Source organism: Poecilia formosa, unplaced genomic scaffold (genome assembly GCF_000485575.1).
Source record: "Poecilia formosa unplaced genomic scaffold, Poecilia_formosa-5.1.2 Scaffold148, whole genome shotgun sequence".
Taxonomy (NCBI): Eukaryota; Metazoa; Chordata; class Actinopteri; order Cyprinodontiformes; family Poeciliidae; genus Poecilia; species Poecilia formosa.
The window spans coordinates 587,789-604,223 of record NW_006800087.1 but is presented as its reverse complement, the minus strand read 5'-3'; the positions used below and the strand labels follow the sequence as shown (position 1 = coordinate 604,223).

Below are 16,435 nucleotides of genomic sequence, written 5' to 3'. Positions count from 1 at the left end.
TTTTTTTTTACTCTTACTTGAGTAATTTCTTGGATGGCTACTTTTTTACTTTTACTTGAGTTAAAATATGTGGACATATAAGTACTTTTATTTGAACACAATTTATGGTACTCTGCCCACCTCTGGTTATTTCTACTTGCTGAATGTAATAATCCCGAGAAAGAATTATTTTTGATCATTTTCAATTATTTTCATCAATGTAAGAAGATTACATGCACTAAGGTTATTGTGCTTTTTAACACTTTAACAAAGCCCCAAATTTGAGCTAACTGGAGGTTTATTTTAAGGTAAAAACTAAAGAACACAGTTTCCTTGTGTGGGATCTTAGGAAAAATAAAACAAATTCTGCCAAGATACTGGAAAGAGAATTATAGACAGCCACAAATCATTCCTTAATTACAATTTCCAAATGCACAAAAGTTAATTCTTTCAAGTAATAATATGCAACCAGCATGGGAATGTTCTATGGAGGTATTATTGGTGCAAATGTATTTGCTTGTATTTGATTGTGAAGTTGAATTGTGAAGTTTTGTAATTGTAGATTTTTTTTCAGTCTTTCACAAATACAAAACAACAGTTACACTCCTTTAAATTCAAATTCTTAAGTGCAAGTACACAAATTATATTCTTTGAGTCACACTTTAAAAACAATGCTACACTTACAGTTCTGCTCCAAATGATCCCAAACAAATGGTGCAAAACAAATCTGCATATTTACTATTTATTTAAATAAATACTACATATTTTTTTTAGTATTCACAGACACAAAACTACTGTTACGCTTTCACAAGTTCTTTCTTAGGGATCACACACTCCATTCTACAAGTAACAAAATATAAAAGGCCTGCTCTAATATCTTTGCTCTTTGATGTAATATTAATTTTAGATTATTGTAATTATTTGTTTAGATCGCATTGGGTTTTTTTATTTTAACATGTCTGTGCTTAAGGTTTTCACTAATCCGCTGAGTGGTTCCAGAGAAACATGCTCTCATTTTGTAAACCTTCCTTGCAGCGCCTGAAAGACAGTACTCAGGATTAAAGAACTCTTCTCCTCAATGAGATTACAGCAGAAGTACGTAATGTTCCGCTCCACGGGTAGATAATCATTAAGCGAACATGTAACAAGGCCAATTTTACACTTTTTAATTGATCTACAGTGTGTTTTCAAGCTTTGTTTACCAAACTGACGGCTAATATCTGTGCTCCCTGCGGTCATCGCCCTTCAGTCTAAATCCGTTTGGGCGTGCTCCGTTGCCATGGTGAAGAATTCGCCAACAAGTGTTGATATCTAGGCGTCATCGGCGCGCGTGAACAAAACCCTTCACCGACAAACAACGACTCAGTTTTAAAGGGTAGGCTTCTATTTAATTTAGTTTGGCCGCTTGCAGGTTTTGTGGGATGTCAAATGCGTTTTTGCTCCTCTTAATCCACACGGAGTGTCGTCGAAAACAGTGTGTGGTGATTAGCTTACTTCAAAAATACTACAGCAAACAATAGTTGTGGTTGGCGTTTAATAGCCGTTGAAAGCAGTACTTATATAGCAATATTCATACGCAAATGTTTTTATTATTTTTATTTTGTTTTATTTACGTTTTTACCTTTTAGTATATGCAGGGAAACGTGCATCTTAGTCGTCTATTTTTATTGTCCGATTGTGAGATTTGTTCTACATCTCAAATACAATTTCTAAAAGGATTTTTTTACTAATAGTTGTAGCAAATAAACCCGCAAATATTTCATTTATATTGTGCAGTTTGTAGTGCAGTTGTTTTAAATCATACTGATAAAATAAATGTTGGTAGTCGTACTTTTGTGTTTTCAATTTTGATTGTTTCTGATCTGAAACTGTTTATATCTGATATATCTGCTCAGCAGTTTCTGCACTTTCAGATGTGTGAGGGACCTTCCACAATATCTGGGCCAATCCCCCCAGATCCCTCCCTGCTCCCTGAGTACTACAAACGACCTGCTTCGGGTAAGATTCCCTCTAATAGCTGTGTTCAATAGGTCTTGTGTTAAACAAAGACATGATTTTAAAATTGCCTTTGTCAGAATGAAGGATCCCTCATAACAACACTTAGCAAAGATATTCAAACCCCTTGGGCATTTTTTTTTTGTTGTTGTTGTACATTTTGTCATCTTCAATATATTTTGTTGGGATTAGGTGATTAATCAACATAAAGTTGTCTTTAACTGTGAATTGGTAGAGAGATGATGCATGTTTTATTTTTTAACACTAAATGTTTGACAACTGGCTCCTTTGGATTTTATTTAGAGGTATACGAGTAAAGAGGGCAGAATACAAATGCACCCTACATCTTTAAGATTTTTCTGCATGATAAGTTTATAAAACTGTATCATTTTCCCTCCACTTTACAAAAGATACTTTACGCTCTGTGTTAGTCTGAAAAATTGATTATAGATTGTGGTTTAAATTAACAAAATGTAAACAAAAAAGCTTCTAGCAGGATTAATAGTTTACAAGATACGGTAATATGGAATGTTTGTAAAACATTAAAAGAGAACTTACTGTCTATTGAACAGAAAACCTTTTGTAACAAATACATGATGGCATTAAACTATTCTATTTCTTCCAGCTCGTGGTCGTTTAGAAGGACACCAGAAAGGGAGCTTGGCCCTTCACCTGGGTCCTCTTGCTCCAGATCCTGTGTTGTACCCAGACAGCTACAGCGCTCGCTCACCATCCCGCCGGCCCCGCGTTGGCCCCAATGCCACTTATATTCTGGAACGTGGACAGAAAGGAGTTGTGGGAGACTTACTAAGACTAGACGGGTTATCCATAACTCCTGTTCCCAAACAGAGTAAGTTTCAGCAACTAATGTAGTTTTCAAACTTATCCATTTTTGGTGTTTCACAGAAGAAAAACTTTGGATTTAAATATAAATTTCTAGTCTATTGAACTGTAATTAGGATAAATGTTGCTTCTCCTTGTAGAGCAGAAAGTACATGACTTTAGTAAGGATAATGTACGTCGACTCCGGGAGATCCAGAGACGCTGCAAAGAGCAAGAAGCTGAGCGAATTCATGCCGGCCCTGTCCCAGTCAAAGCTCTGTGGACCTCCTCAAAATACCAGAACGTCCCATCCAGGGTGATGGCTCAGTTAGAGGCAAGGACAAGATCTACCTCTAACAGAAGTTTGAGAATTTCATATTTTCCTTATGTTTTAACCTGTGTGTTTATTTCACTCAGGTTTCTATCCCACCTGTAAAACCTCAGTGTCAAACGTTTCTAAAGGCCCACTCTAAAGGCGGCTCCTCCGCTCCGCCAAGACCTTCGCCTGTGGCTTTCCAGCGCCCAGCCTCCTCCAGTTCCTCAAAGGTCCTAGATTTAATGGTGGGATCTAACAAAATTATGCTTTTTGTATATTATAATACAATCATAGAGTTGATCGTTTGTTTAAATGTCTTGCTTCCAATGTAATTGTTTTACGCCAGCCATTTAAATGTTTTTAAAAATTCTGTGAAAATAGTTCAAGAAGGGAAATTAGTTGTAACGGAAGCATAGATCTATGTCTGCTTTTTAAATTATGCTTTCAGGTGCAAGGTCATACCGTAGACTTTGTGAAACATAATGCGCGGGCTGCAAGAAAAACTACTCTTCGTCGGTCCCAGTCACTGACAAACCTCAGGGATAAGCCCGTCCCGAGCGCAGTGAAGGGCCAAGTGCCTCAATAGTGAGTATTTTAACACCATATTTTACTTTATTTATAACTTACTCTCAAATAACTTCTAATATGTTTGCATGTTGTAATTTGCAATATTTCACCTCATAAACATTAAATAAACATTTTAAATGAAATGTTTTTAGAGATCTTTTACATGAATTGCTTTTTCTTACGGCACTAGTCATTTCAGCCTTTCTTTGAGACACTGTTCATTTCAGGTCCAACTTACTTATGTACAAAACCAAAGCCTGTTAGTGTCTCTTAGGATCCACTAACATAAGCTTTTATTATTATTATTATTATTATTATTATTATTATCACATTCATAGAGCACTGTAAAAAAACTTGAACTGTTTATCTTGTAATGAACCTTGAGATTATGTTTGTTGTGAATTAATATTATAGAAATAATCTAAAAAATAAATAAATGGAAGTATGAGATTAAGATGAAGTAGGTAAATATAGGGGGTTTGAGTTGCTGAAGGGGCAAACTGACCCAAAACCTTTCTTTACTGTCTCACTGCCACTTAATGCAGTCTTGAGGAAAGAAAGAAGCAGTGGCAAAAAGAAGAGGAGGAGAGGAAGAGGAACGCGCCTGATCCCAGGGTCCCACCTGGTCACATGATGTTGCCTGATGGCGAGAGACAGGAGACACTGAAGTCCCTGAAAGACAGTAGGTCTCCTTTGGATGAGTAAATCTGCTGGTAGACGGACGTTCACATGGAGAAATTGATGTTTCTTTTTCCCTCAGCTCATGGCTCATTGGTGTCGGAGCTGCTCTCCCTCCCGCTCAGGTCTGATGGTCTGAGCGTTCGCACACGCCGTGCTCAGCTTGACTGTAAACTCTCTGAGATTGAAGAGGCCATAAAGATTTTCTCCAGGGATAGGGTTTATGTTAAAGTTGATTCCTAACACACCAGAAGGACTTTAAAAGAAGAGGAGATTACGCTGCAAATCTGCCATTTTGTTTTTACAGTTTATTTAATGTAAAGAAGCTGACTTTTATGGAAAAGATGATTACTTTATTGCTGTGGAGAAATTTTGTTAAAAATATATTTTATATAATAATTTTATCATGTTAAATTACATTTGCTTAATGTCAGTTAGTCTAACATAACATTACAATATTTCTAGTTCTTAAATGACATGCTTTGGCTTGTGTGTGATTTAGGAGCTACAGTGTCTCACAAAATTGTACACATCTCTGTGAAAATGCTAGGTTTTCAAAAATATTAAGACGAACAATAAATTAAAAAACTTTTCTCCAACATTAGGTGACATTTATTCTGCAGAATTCAATGGATGTTAGAAAGAATATTAATGATTTTGCAGCAACCTCAGTAAATAGGCAAACTAACACTTTGTTGGACCATCTTTAATTTAATTTCAGAATTCATTATTTGTTAGTTTTGTTTTTATCTCGAATTATACAGAGATTATGTTACACTGTATGTGCAAAAAGTTTTAAACTTATTTATTTCTGGTTTTATGCTTTAATTTCAAAACCTGGCATTTTAACGTGATTGTGAACATTTTTGAAAGCTACCTATAAATGTCCTGTAAAGTTGAAATAAAAAAAACTGTTATTTCCTGTGATTAGACTTATTTTGTTGCTAATTGCGATCATGCATATGTCATTCCATGGTTTATTAATTGTATTTTCTCATCAGAAAACCGGTTGTGAAAACAAAACATGAGGTTAAAATGTTTTCCAAAAATACTTATCGAACAGTCACCTCAAAAGTACAGGGTCCTGTTTATATAAAATTCTAGAATTGTGTTGCTCATGGTGGTCGCATGTTGGAGTAACTTTGTGTTAGTTCTGATTTGGTTTTTATAGACTTCCATCCATCCATCCATCCATCCATTTTCTTTACACCCTTGTCCCTTAGTGGGGTCAGCAGGGTTGCTGGTGCCAATCTCCAGCTAACGTTCTGAGCAAGAGGCGGGGTCACCCTGGACAGGCCGCCAGTCTGTCGTAGGGCGTTTTTAGACTTTTGTTCATAATTTTTTAGGTTTGGGGCATTGTTTTTCTGGACAGTTATTTTCTCTGGTTTTGAATACTCTGCAGGTGGAAGGACTTGTACTCTTAATTTTTTCTTTCATACAATTGTTATGATGTGTAATTGAGGCAAGGCATTGGTTAACAACTGGGAGCAGCTGATTAGCATCTCAAAAGTTCAAATAATACCTGAACTATTATCCACAATTCTAGTTTAAAAGGAGGCTTTATGGATGTAGAGCAGGAACAAACAGCAGAGAAAGAAGGAGGATGTTTAAACAGTCTCCTTCGTTGATCATAAGGTGCAAGTATTCTATCCCCGTTCTAACCATGGCAAAACAGAGATTTAAGGAGGAGGGGCTAAAGCAAAGTAGATGGATTAGCAGTGGTTGCTAACTACTGAATGTGTCATCCAGGACATATTACTGTTGATTATCCTCTCTGGTGGTGGATATTGAACTGTTAGCATGTTATGAAACTCATGAGACTGTCATACAGCAACAGTCTTCAGTCAGAGGCCTCTTAAGATTCGTTGGAAAACTGACTGCAACTGGAGATATTATATATTTGATATTGTACTAATTCGTTGATTTGAAGCAAAAAATGTATTTTACAAAAACAAACGTAATATTTAGTATTTTCCAATTATAAAAAAAAGGCAGAAATAAAAAATTGTGATACCTAATTTTAAAAAAGAAAAGTAGAAGTGTTTCGTCACGTGAGGGTTATTAATGACGTGTTACGCATTTCCAACCCCCGCTACGTAGTTCGGGTCATTGTTCAGCGTGAGTACTGCTAGAAGTGTTAGCAAGGCGCTAACTAAAAACACAAAGTGGTACTCACTCCTGCGTGATAAGATTGCCACCGGACTTTAACAGGACATCTAGCAGTTTTTGTATTCTACAATGAGCAAGAGGAAAGCTCCACAGGAGTCCCTAAATGAGGGAATAACTGACTTTCTTGTCGGTACGTGATTTTACGTTTCAGCCAGCAATTAGCTAGCCTGACAGTTGTAGTGTTTTTACTATTTAAACTGCCTTCTTATTACTTTCAATGAGTAATACGCTGATAAAATTGCTTTCATTTACATTTCTTTTGTTTGTTTTTAAGCATGGGAGTTTCTGTGCTTTACAGTTTTCTTTAGAGGCTGTAATTTAAATCCCCACTTCCGTTTTATGTGGTTGTAAAATTAAATGGGATGTGCTTCTGGTTACAGAACTGGCTAACTACGAGAAAAATGTCAACAGGGCAATACATAAGTACAATGCATACAGGTGAGTTCTTAAAAACCTTTGTTTTTATTTACAGATATGAGTGGAAATCACATATTCAGTGGTTATTTTGGATAGACTTAATTTATCTGCTCAAAAGATTTTATTTCTGCTTTATCTTTCACTCACTTCCGGTCAGATATTTAGAGAATACTCTGACAATGACGTTTTAAAATAATTTTACAACAACAAAATTATACATTTATTGTATAATTTATGGCACATGAGATCAAGGTATTGTAAACTAGCTTGCTTGTTCATATCATAGTACTAAAACTTTAAAGTAGTTTCTTTATAAATACTTCTTTTAGCCATTCGATAATGTTTTTATTCTTTACTATGGATAGGAAAGCAGCATCCACCATTGCCAAGTATCCTAACAAGATTAAAAGTGGAGAAGAGGCGAAGAAACTGGTATGTGCTAAATACATTTTCTATGTTGGTCTTTATTGTTTTGAATACTACTAATATTTTTAAAAAGTGAATAATGGAAGCAAAACTTCAGTGATAACAAGGTAAATTATGAAGATGTTTCTTTATTACTATGTCTAAATGGATAACTCATTTTTTTAACATTATATTCATATGTGAAACTATTTGTGTTTTCTGTTGACCTTAATGTCTTAATATTAATCTGTCCACAGATGGAATATGTGTACTGCCTTTAGATTTAAACATTCTTATAGCATAGGTTATTTGTCAGAGTAGCAGTAAGTGTGTTTGTGCTGCTTTCCAAAAGCTTGTGTAAATATATTTTTAACATCCTGATATGTTTACTTTTACCTTCCAACAGGATGGAGTTGGTGCTAAAATAGCTGAAAAGATTGATGAGTTCTTGCAAACTGGAAAACTAAGAAAACTTGAAAAGGTGAGTCAAGTTGTATTTTATTTTAACTTTATGGCAGAAGTGACAGGAAGTACATATGTCAACAACCTAAACAAAACAAGTGAGTGTTCAGCTTTATATTTTACTTTGTCACAAAGTAACAGAACTCCACCAGTAGAGGCTGGTTAAGTGCATAAGCTCCCTGCTCTTCCTGTAAAAATAAATAAATAAATTTTACTACACAGACTAATTAATCTGACTTATTTTCCTCTAGATCAGAAATGATGACACCAGCTCTTCCATAAATTTCCTCACCAGAGTCACTGGAATCGGGTATGTTGGTAATATTACCAAATGGGACCAACTCAGCTGTTGCTGCTTTTGATTTTTATTATGCATTAAATTATACTTCTTATAACGAAGCATATATATCTTGACCTTTAGGCCTGCAGCTGCTAGGAAGTTTGTTGAAGAGGGGGTGAAGACATTGGATGGTTTGTGCCGCACATACCGTAGATCACATAATGTTTTATTTGTTTTCTTTAACAATTAAACTCACCAGAATAATGTTAGACCTAATTTACAGATCTCTTTGTGTTTAAATGTTCCGAATAACTTGCAGGGAACATTAAAGTGTTGTTTTTTTGTTTTATTTTCCTTTTAGATTTGAAAAAGGTAGAGCACAAGCTAAATCACCACCAAAAGATTGGACTCAAGTAAGTTTGTCTGAAAATGCTTTACGTTTATCATTTCTATTTTATTTCTATTCTCTTCTGTTAGAGAATATAGTATTTATGTTTTTTGGTGCATTTAGGTACTTTGAAGAGTTTGAGAAAAGGATCCCAAGAGCTGAAATGGAAAAGATGGAGGTGATTATGCTTTTGATCATTTCTGATCTATTTTTAAAATTATTTTATTTGCAGTTTCTTTTTTAACTGTAATCTTTTGTTTTGTTTTTATTAAGGTTCTTATTCTGGAGGAGTTAAAGAAAATTGATCCAGAATATATCGGAACAATCTGTGGAAGCTACAGGAGAGGTACTTTAATCAAACTGATATTTAGTCTTTAATTTTTAGCTCATCTTTTTAAAATGATATTTCTGATTTCCAGGTGCAGCATCGAGTGGTGATATTGATATTTTACTGACTCACCCAAATTACACTTCTCAAACAGAGAAGCAGGTGAAACCTCCACATATACTGTTGCTCGCTTACAGTAAATAAAGTATGTCGGTAAGAAGAAGTGGATTGTTTTTTTAACTAATTGAACTTTCTGTGTTTCCAGCCAAAGCTTCTTCATGCTGTGGTCGATCATTTGGAGTCCATTGGGTTTGTGACCGACACTCTGTCCAAAGGAGACACCAAGTTCATGGTGAGGCCTCTGGTGTTTGTTTTCCTAAATGCAGTCAGCTGTAGCTATCTTAATGTGACTGGTAATGAAGTTAGTGTTGTAATTCCACCCATCCCCTTTAGCACATGACTCTTCCCATAATGTACTTCCTCTGTTTGTTTAGGGAGTCTGCCAGCTGCAGGACACTGATGATGACGACGAGGAAGAACATCTTCACAGGCGCATTGATATTAGGTAAACTTTTTTTTCAGTCAAATACTCTTAGGATATTTATCTGATATATTACTGGTCAGAAGCTTATAAGCCTGGACATCAGATTGATTTTGATCTTATAACAATGCATTCAGGGTGGATTAAAGTTAAAACCTATTCTGGGATTTCTACAAGATCTAAGTTCCAACCTCAACCTCATATATATAAACCACCACCTTATTCGGTCAAATCTCCTTTAACAAGTTGCAGAGAAACTGCACATGTTTTGTAGCAATCAACAAGCTTCTGGCATAATAGTCAATACATTTTCACAGAACTGAGATTAATGATTTGGGTAGTCTTCAGAAACTAGTTTAGACTAGGGTTAGGAATTAATTTAAATTAATTATATTTGAACTCGTTACAAAATTTAACTCATGTAGTCACTTTTTTGGTTTATTTACATAAAAGGTTCCAGCTAAAACCTTTGTATTCATGCGTTTCTGGCGCACTCGTACATCTGATCATGTACAAGCGGCATCTGCAAACACCAGCAATGGATGAATAGCACTTTGCACCAATCTGATGGTTCAATAGCATAAATAACAGATTAGAAATGCCTCTTGGAGGGGAAAAAAAAACTATGGTCAGAGGAGACCAATTTTGAACTTCTTGGCAGCAGCAACAGCCAAGGTGGTGGTAGCGTCTTTTGAGGATCTATTCACTACCAATGGTGTATTGGTGAAATACACCAGTAGTACTCGTGTATTTCACCAATTTCATGGATTGATTGAACCACTTCACCTCAGATCAACAGCTTAAATGGTTGAAACATGGACATAGTTAAATGTTCCAGCTCAAAAATGATCCAAAACAAAAATCCAAACTGGTTTTGAAATGGATTAAGCCAGGCTTAAGCTATTGAAAACATTTTAACTGGGCATAAAATCCAGGTTCATGCCAGGAAACCAACATATATGAATGAACTCTAGAACTATTGATAAAAGGAACCACTTGTGAAGGGAGCTTTAAGCAAATATTGGTGAGGATAGGAATGTGATTAAATCTGTATGCGTACAAAAACACACTGGCTTTGCCTTTATGACATATTTTGAGAAACTATGTTGAGCTTCCATTTAGAACTGAAATCTGTAGTTAATTATTTTTTTTAATCCAATCATTCTTTCTTGATTTTGGTCAGGTTAATTCCCAAGGACCAGTACTATTGTGGAGTTCTGTATTTCACTGGAAGTGACATCTTTAATAAGAACATGAGGACTCACGCTCTGGAGAAGGGCTTCACTCTGAACGAGTACACCATCAGGCCACTTGGTGTCACTGGTGAGTCTCTGTCAGCTGAAACTAAATAAACACCCCGTTTCACTTTGTAACTGCAGCCAAAAGTGATTTTGCTGATTGTATTGATTGCAGGAATGGCAGGAGAGCCTCTGTTGGTGGACAGTGAGAGAGACATCTTTGAATACATCCAGTACAGATACAGAGAGCCGAAGGATCGCAGCGAGTGAAGGGAATCGACAGCAAAACATGGATTAAACTAAAAGGATCTATTTTGTTTCTTCTCTTCCACTTACTCATGACACTGAAAAAAAGAGTAAATGTGAAAAGAATTTTAATTATAAGAGTTGGATGTTTTCCCCAACTTGCATTAAAATGATCTTCACATTCTGGACTTAATATTTATTTATAACACTTCACCTTCATGCTTCATGAAAGTGCTTCTGCTTTATTTTTAGGGTTTTAAATCATGTCAGCTGTAGTTTGTTTACCTCATTTTTAGATTTTGTTTTTGGTAAACCAAAAAGGGAGTTATAAACGTTCATGAGCCACTCAAGGTGGATAGTCTGTTGCATTTTGTTTGTACATCCTGAATGTGTGTGGTTTTGATTTTTATTGTACTACATTAACATTTTAGTTTGTAGTTTAGACAAACAGTTTGAAAATGTTACAGTAATGCACCATTGGATTGATGAGTAGCAATATGGTAATCAAAACAGATGAGAGTAGTATTCTCCGCATTTAAATTTGATTTTGTTGAATGGTAGGTTTAATTAACCTATATTAGTATGAGATGAGGAAGACAACATCCAGTGTTGGATCATGACAGAATGTGTCTTTTTTCCAGGAAGGCAGCAAAACTGAAACTTGTAATAGATTATGGGAACGTTCAGGTTTGTGTTGCAATATCTGCAAATATGTCAGAAGTTATTTAAGAAGAAAATGAAACGTGAAGCATTGCTCATTGTCTGTCACTAAATTGAAATAAACTGGAAGAAACATTTACATTTTAATGTCTATTTGCCTGTTTCTTGTTCCTGAATTTTGTTCAGTAATATATCTGGGTCTGAACGTTTGGCATTTTGCACAGCATCGTGGTAGTCTGTTGTCCATCTCCAGTCCTCGAGGGCATGATTTAGACTTGTTGCTGCACTAAATGATAGCACAAATGGCTAAATTAACTCTGCAGCATCTTATCAAGTTCTTCAGCAGTCTCTATTGACCCTATCATTTGAACATGAGCATGAAACCAACAAAGCATTTTACGAATGCAGAACTGATCTTTGGACGTCAAATGATATCGTTTTCTTTTTGTCTGTGCCAAGTGAAACATATGATTAGTTGGTTAGACATGATGTGTCTGTCAGTCTGGATCTTCAAGTCTCACATATTTTTACCTTTGATATTCTGCACCACCCATGGAGATGGCCTCCAGCTCCAGATGTTTCTGTACACTCCTCCAGCACTTGGTTTAAGTTTTAAAGGTTTTTTGTGCAGTTTGCCTGGCATTGTCATAAGAACATGCTATTAGTTTTAATAGCGGGTTCTCTTAAGACTTAAATTTTGATTCCTGTCTGACATAGTAGACCTCAGTCTCTGTTTTTTTTTTTTTGCAAATTGTGCATTTTCTTGTGCTGCCATGGTTAGCGCCTCATTATTGTGCTTATCCTCAGTCCCTTCTTACCACTGGTAGGGAATCTCTATATTTTTCATTTCTTCAATCTGGCTCTGATGCATCATGACTGCTTTCATGTTGGGTTTCCAACAATAACAACATTACATTTCCCTTTGAGATCAAAGTATTTTTGAACTTGAATTAATTTTGTAGCTCATCTTTGGGAGCCATTACTCTTTTATTCTGGTGTATTTGCTATTCCATTCTCGTTGGTGATCCAGTGCCCACAAGCCTTGACTTCTGTCTGTTTTAGTAAATTATGTGGATGCACAAAAGCTGATTATTTTTCCAAGGAGTTAGCAGTTTGAGGTACTTCTACACTAAGCACACTGCTAAAATATAAAATCTTGAGAAGAAAAGGAAAATAAAGTATGAAAAAATATTTTCACACTTAATTCCTTGTCCCACTATGAACATTATAGTTGAGAGAATCACTCAAGACACATTCTCCAAGCACTTGCTCTTTATGGTGTTTATATGATAAATAGATACAAATGATAGATCTATCCATCTATCATTTTGTTTACTAATCATTCATGCTAATAATCCATCCATTCATTGATCTGTCCATTCATCCAACCTTTCATCCATTAGTTTGGTAATCCCATTTATCCATCAATATGTTAATCTCATCACACATTAATCTGTTCATCCATTCATAAATGTATCCATGTATCAATCTGTTATCTACCCATTCATCTATCCAATTTATCTCTCCATCCTTCTTTAAAGTTTACTATTTTTACAGGTAATATATTTAAAGTCTGGCGTATGGAATTTTCTGTTTGGAAAAGTAGAATTTTGAATTGGAAATATGTAGGAAACCTCTTTGAACCTATTGACTAATACTTTATAAAATATTTTTACGGACTTGGGTTTCTAAAGTCATTGCTTTTTAGATGTTATATTCACATTCCAATTCATACCATTATAATATCCAGATTTCATAGTTTTGAATTTAGCAAAAAAAAAAAAATCGTTTCAACTACACAACGTAAATACATATTTTTTATTTACCGAAACTTTCTTTACATTTCTTTACTGCATTAGAAAACAATTCACTGTTTAGCAATTAGCACGCTAGCGTTAACCCCACTATATACAAGCGTTGCCCTGACAACGGCTGTTTCGCGGTGCATGATGGGTTGAAATAAAATGCTACCAGAAACACCACAAGGATACGCACCAGTCGACCAATGAGAGCGCTTTGTGAGTTAACGGCACCCAATTAGAGGAAGTCAAGGCAGCCGTATCCTACCGCCACACACCCACATCACTTTTGTGTCAACCACTTCGCGGGAGTTGTCGCTCCAGGAGCAGTTATCCCATTTAAACTACTCATCGCTTGATACGCTTCCGTTGAAGGTAGGGTGACAATTTGTGCATTCACCGAGCTGTATTTGAGTTGTTCACTTTATTATGTGTGCAATATATTTTTACTGGTAAACGCGTTTTTTAAATTGTTTTTTTCCATTGTATTGAATTACTGTTGGTTGTCTTGGTTTCAGCTAATCAGCAGCATCTTTGCATGGGGCGCACGGGGTTAGTTATTGAGAGAGAGAAAAAAACATCTTCCCATAATACCTTTACTTACTATAATTTAAAAAAAACATTTTATGTTTTCTGCACATTTAAAAACAACTGGGGAGAGTTTTCTCAGTGGCTAATGCATTTTTAAGGAGTTGCCGGAGTTATAGTTTTAGCATGATCCTCTAATCAGAGGTGTAAAAATGTAGACGGTAAATTTAAATGTCTTGAGTATCCATAGAAACTACGTAGAGCGCACGTTCATCTCGCAGCCTTTTGATGGAAGTTATGTAACACTTGTAGAAATGGCTCGATCAAACATTATGTAGCCGTTATTATGTAATAATGTCGTCGCTGAAGAGACATTTTCTTTTTTCTCTCTATGATCTTGACGTGTCCACTGCTTTATTTCCCCCGATGCCGTTGTTGATCAGTGTTGGTACCCTTAGGCAGCCTCTACAGTCACATTATGTATGAGTGTGTGTCAATGCCCTCATGAGGATGATAAATTATCCGCTGTGTTTTGGTTACCCAGAGCAACGCCATGTCTGACAGAAAGCCAGTGATCAAGAATGCCGACATGTCAGAGGACATGCAGCAGGACGCCGTTGAGTGTGCCACACAGGCCCTTGAGAAGTACAACATTGAAAAAGACATCGCTGCATACATTAAAAAGGTATATATAAATAAAGGATCTCCATCATGAAGCATCCAACATCTAAACAGACGAATCCACACAAAACCGTCTTTAACTAAATATAGCTATCTATTTGAGTAGGTTTTTGAAGATTTTGTCATGTTGGCATTGTGACCAGGGCTGGATTTAGGATTTAGGAGGATGTAGGCCCCATGGGTTGGAGCCAGTTTTAGTGCCCAACCCATGTAAGGTATTTTACAAAAGCATCCAGTCACAGTTGGATTGCTAAATAGATACACAAAATCCTCAAAGTTTCTAGGCCTAGGTGAAAATACAGTTTTTCCAAAACAATCTTTTATTCATACTGTTATTTTTTTTTAAAAAGAGGGCATCATTTGAGCAAATCTCTCAATTACCCCAAAAATCAACCAAAATGTCAGTGACTATGCCAAGCATGTCTGTCTAGACCTTGCTGTTACATTTAAAGTACTTGGGGTTGAAGGTTTGTTCTCAAATAGTTGTATACCTACATTAAAATCACCAAAATTCATACAAGAAAGTATACCATGTTGGGAAAACATTAGATTTTTTTTTCTGAGTCAGGTTACTTATGCAGTTAGCCCATAATGTGCTATTCCAGCCCAGCATAACTGAAATGACTGCAAAGCTAATGACTAATGCAAACCATCTGGTGTCATTGTTGCACATCCAGTTTAGTATATAGGTTTTTCTTGAGGCAACTTGCTTTTTTTTTTTTTTTTACTCTGACTTCCTTGAAGATTCCTTTAACTCACATTTTTATCTTCAAGTTGGCATTTATTATAGAGGGGAACAATTTTTAGCCATCATGTGTAACTATAGAAACAGCCTAACGAAGCTAGATGTACTCTAATATAGACTACCATATTGTCTTAATTGTATTTACCAGTTCACTGGGAGAAAGTTTTGTAAGGGTTTGGTACATGTGACCACTAAGAATGATGGGATGGCAGACCACAACCTAAAGTTGGTAAAAAATTGCAGGGGTTTTTATACAAATATGTCATGCATAACTGCAAATTTACATTTCATTCTTGATCCTCGTTTTTTATAAATAAACCCCTAGTCTTTAGGTAAAATTATTTATTTACCAAAAACCATCTGATATCTTGGAGCGTGTTTTTTTCAGGTCCTGCTAAATTATTTAAGCAAACATAATTATATCAAGAAATCAGCTTAGCAAAGTTCTTTTCCACTAATGCAGGAGGTGGCATTCCTTCACTGTTGCTTTGGGGTGCACATATTTGCAGATTCAAAGACTGTAATTTAATCCTAAGTTATTAATAATGTTAAATAATTTAGTGTCAAAGCTTCATCCATGTATAGGAGCAAGAGCATAATACAGGAAACTGAAAGCATGTTGCCAATAATTTCCTCCACTCACAATTTAATAAACATTTAGTGATGTAGCTTTACATAACACTCATTCATTCGAGAACAACTACTGGATTGTTTGCTAAATAAAAAACAATTCTCTGCATATTTGATCATTCTGAATATCTCTTTTGTTTCTTACAGGAGTTTGACAAGAAATACAACCCGACATGGCACTGCATTGTTGGGAGGAACTTTGGGAGCTATGTTACTCATGAGACCAAGCATTTCATTTACTTCTACCTGGGTCAGGTAGCCATTTTGCTGTTCAAGTCCGGTTAAGGGAAGGCTGCATTTCCGCAAACCCCCGTTGACCATTCAGTACTGACGGACTTCAAAAGGCACTTATCATTCCTTGGCGAGGGGCCGCTGCCTTTTTTTGTGCTGCATTCTACTTTGTTGTTTTTGACTATATAAACCGTGGCCATGTTAAAGAGATAAAACACTTGTATTTATTTTTGTCTTGTTACATTAGACATGTCGGTTTTTTAATTAAAGTGTAAATGTGAAACGGTCTGTGTTTAATGTGTGCTCTGTTCATTTCATTATGGTGGATCA

General features: G+C 35.8%; 4 protein-coding genes across 8 annotated transcripts in view; 3 read left to right on the top strand and 1 right to left on the bottom strand.

The window, feature by feature from the left end:
- Positions 1-16,435, bottom strand: part of LOC103145867 (lymphocyte antigen 6 family member D) — a 670,619-nt gene that overhangs the window by 74,312 nt on the left and 579,872 nt on the right. The window lies entirely within an intron of this gene.
- Positions 1,034-5,288, top strand: enkd1 (enkurin domain containing 1). Of its 5 annotated transcripts, none has more exons than XM_016677122.1 (8): positions 1,034-1,074; positions 1,878-1,977; positions 2,600-2,824; positions 2,958-3,130; positions 3,214-3,357; positions 3,561-3,697; positions 4,225-4,361; positions 4,440-5,288. In XM_016677122.1, the coding sequence occupies exons 2-8, from the start codon at positions 1,893-1,895 to the stop codon at positions 4,598-4,600; spliced, it is 1,062 nt and encodes a 353-aa protein (XP_016532608.1). In that variant the 5' UTR covers positions 1,034-1,074; positions 1,878-1,892; the 3' UTR covers positions 4,601-5,288. The 5 variants fall into 5 exon arrangements, with proteins under 5 accessions (XP_016532608.1, XP_016532609.1, XP_016532607.1 ...); XM_016677123.1 differs by having other exon boundaries at positions 1,036-1,074; positions 1,893-1,977; XM_016677121.1 differs by lacking the exon at positions 1,034-1,074 and adding an exon at positions 1,094-1,354 and having other exon boundaries at positions 1,875-1,977.
- polb (polymerase (DNA directed), beta) lies at positions 6,432-11,632 on the top strand. The gene is made up of 14 exons (XM_007563447.2): positions 6,432-6,656; positions 6,907-6,964; positions 7,309-7,375; positions 7,755-7,829; positions 8,062-8,120; positions 8,232-8,281; positions 8,452-8,503; positions 8,602-8,656; positions 8,752-8,824; positions 8,898-8,968; positions 9,072-9,158; positions 9,301-9,371; positions 10,531-10,670; positions 10,761-11,632. Exons 1-14 carry the CDS (start codon positions 6,596-6,598, stop codon positions 10,853-10,855), a joined length of 1,014 nt encoding a protein of 337 aa, XP_007563509.1. The 5' UTR covers positions 6,432-6,595; the 3' UTR covers positions 10,856-11,632.
- Positions 13,537-16,393, top strand: dynll1 (dynein, light chain, LC8-type 1). Its single transcript, XM_007563448.2, has 3 exons — positions 13,537-13,665; positions 14,363-14,503; positions 16,022-16,393. Exons 2-3 carry the CDS (start codon positions 14,372-14,374, stop codon positions 16,157-16,159), a joined length of 270 nt encoding a protein of 89 aa, XP_007563510.1. The 5' UTR covers positions 13,537-13,665; positions 14,363-14,371; the 3' UTR covers positions 16,160-16,393.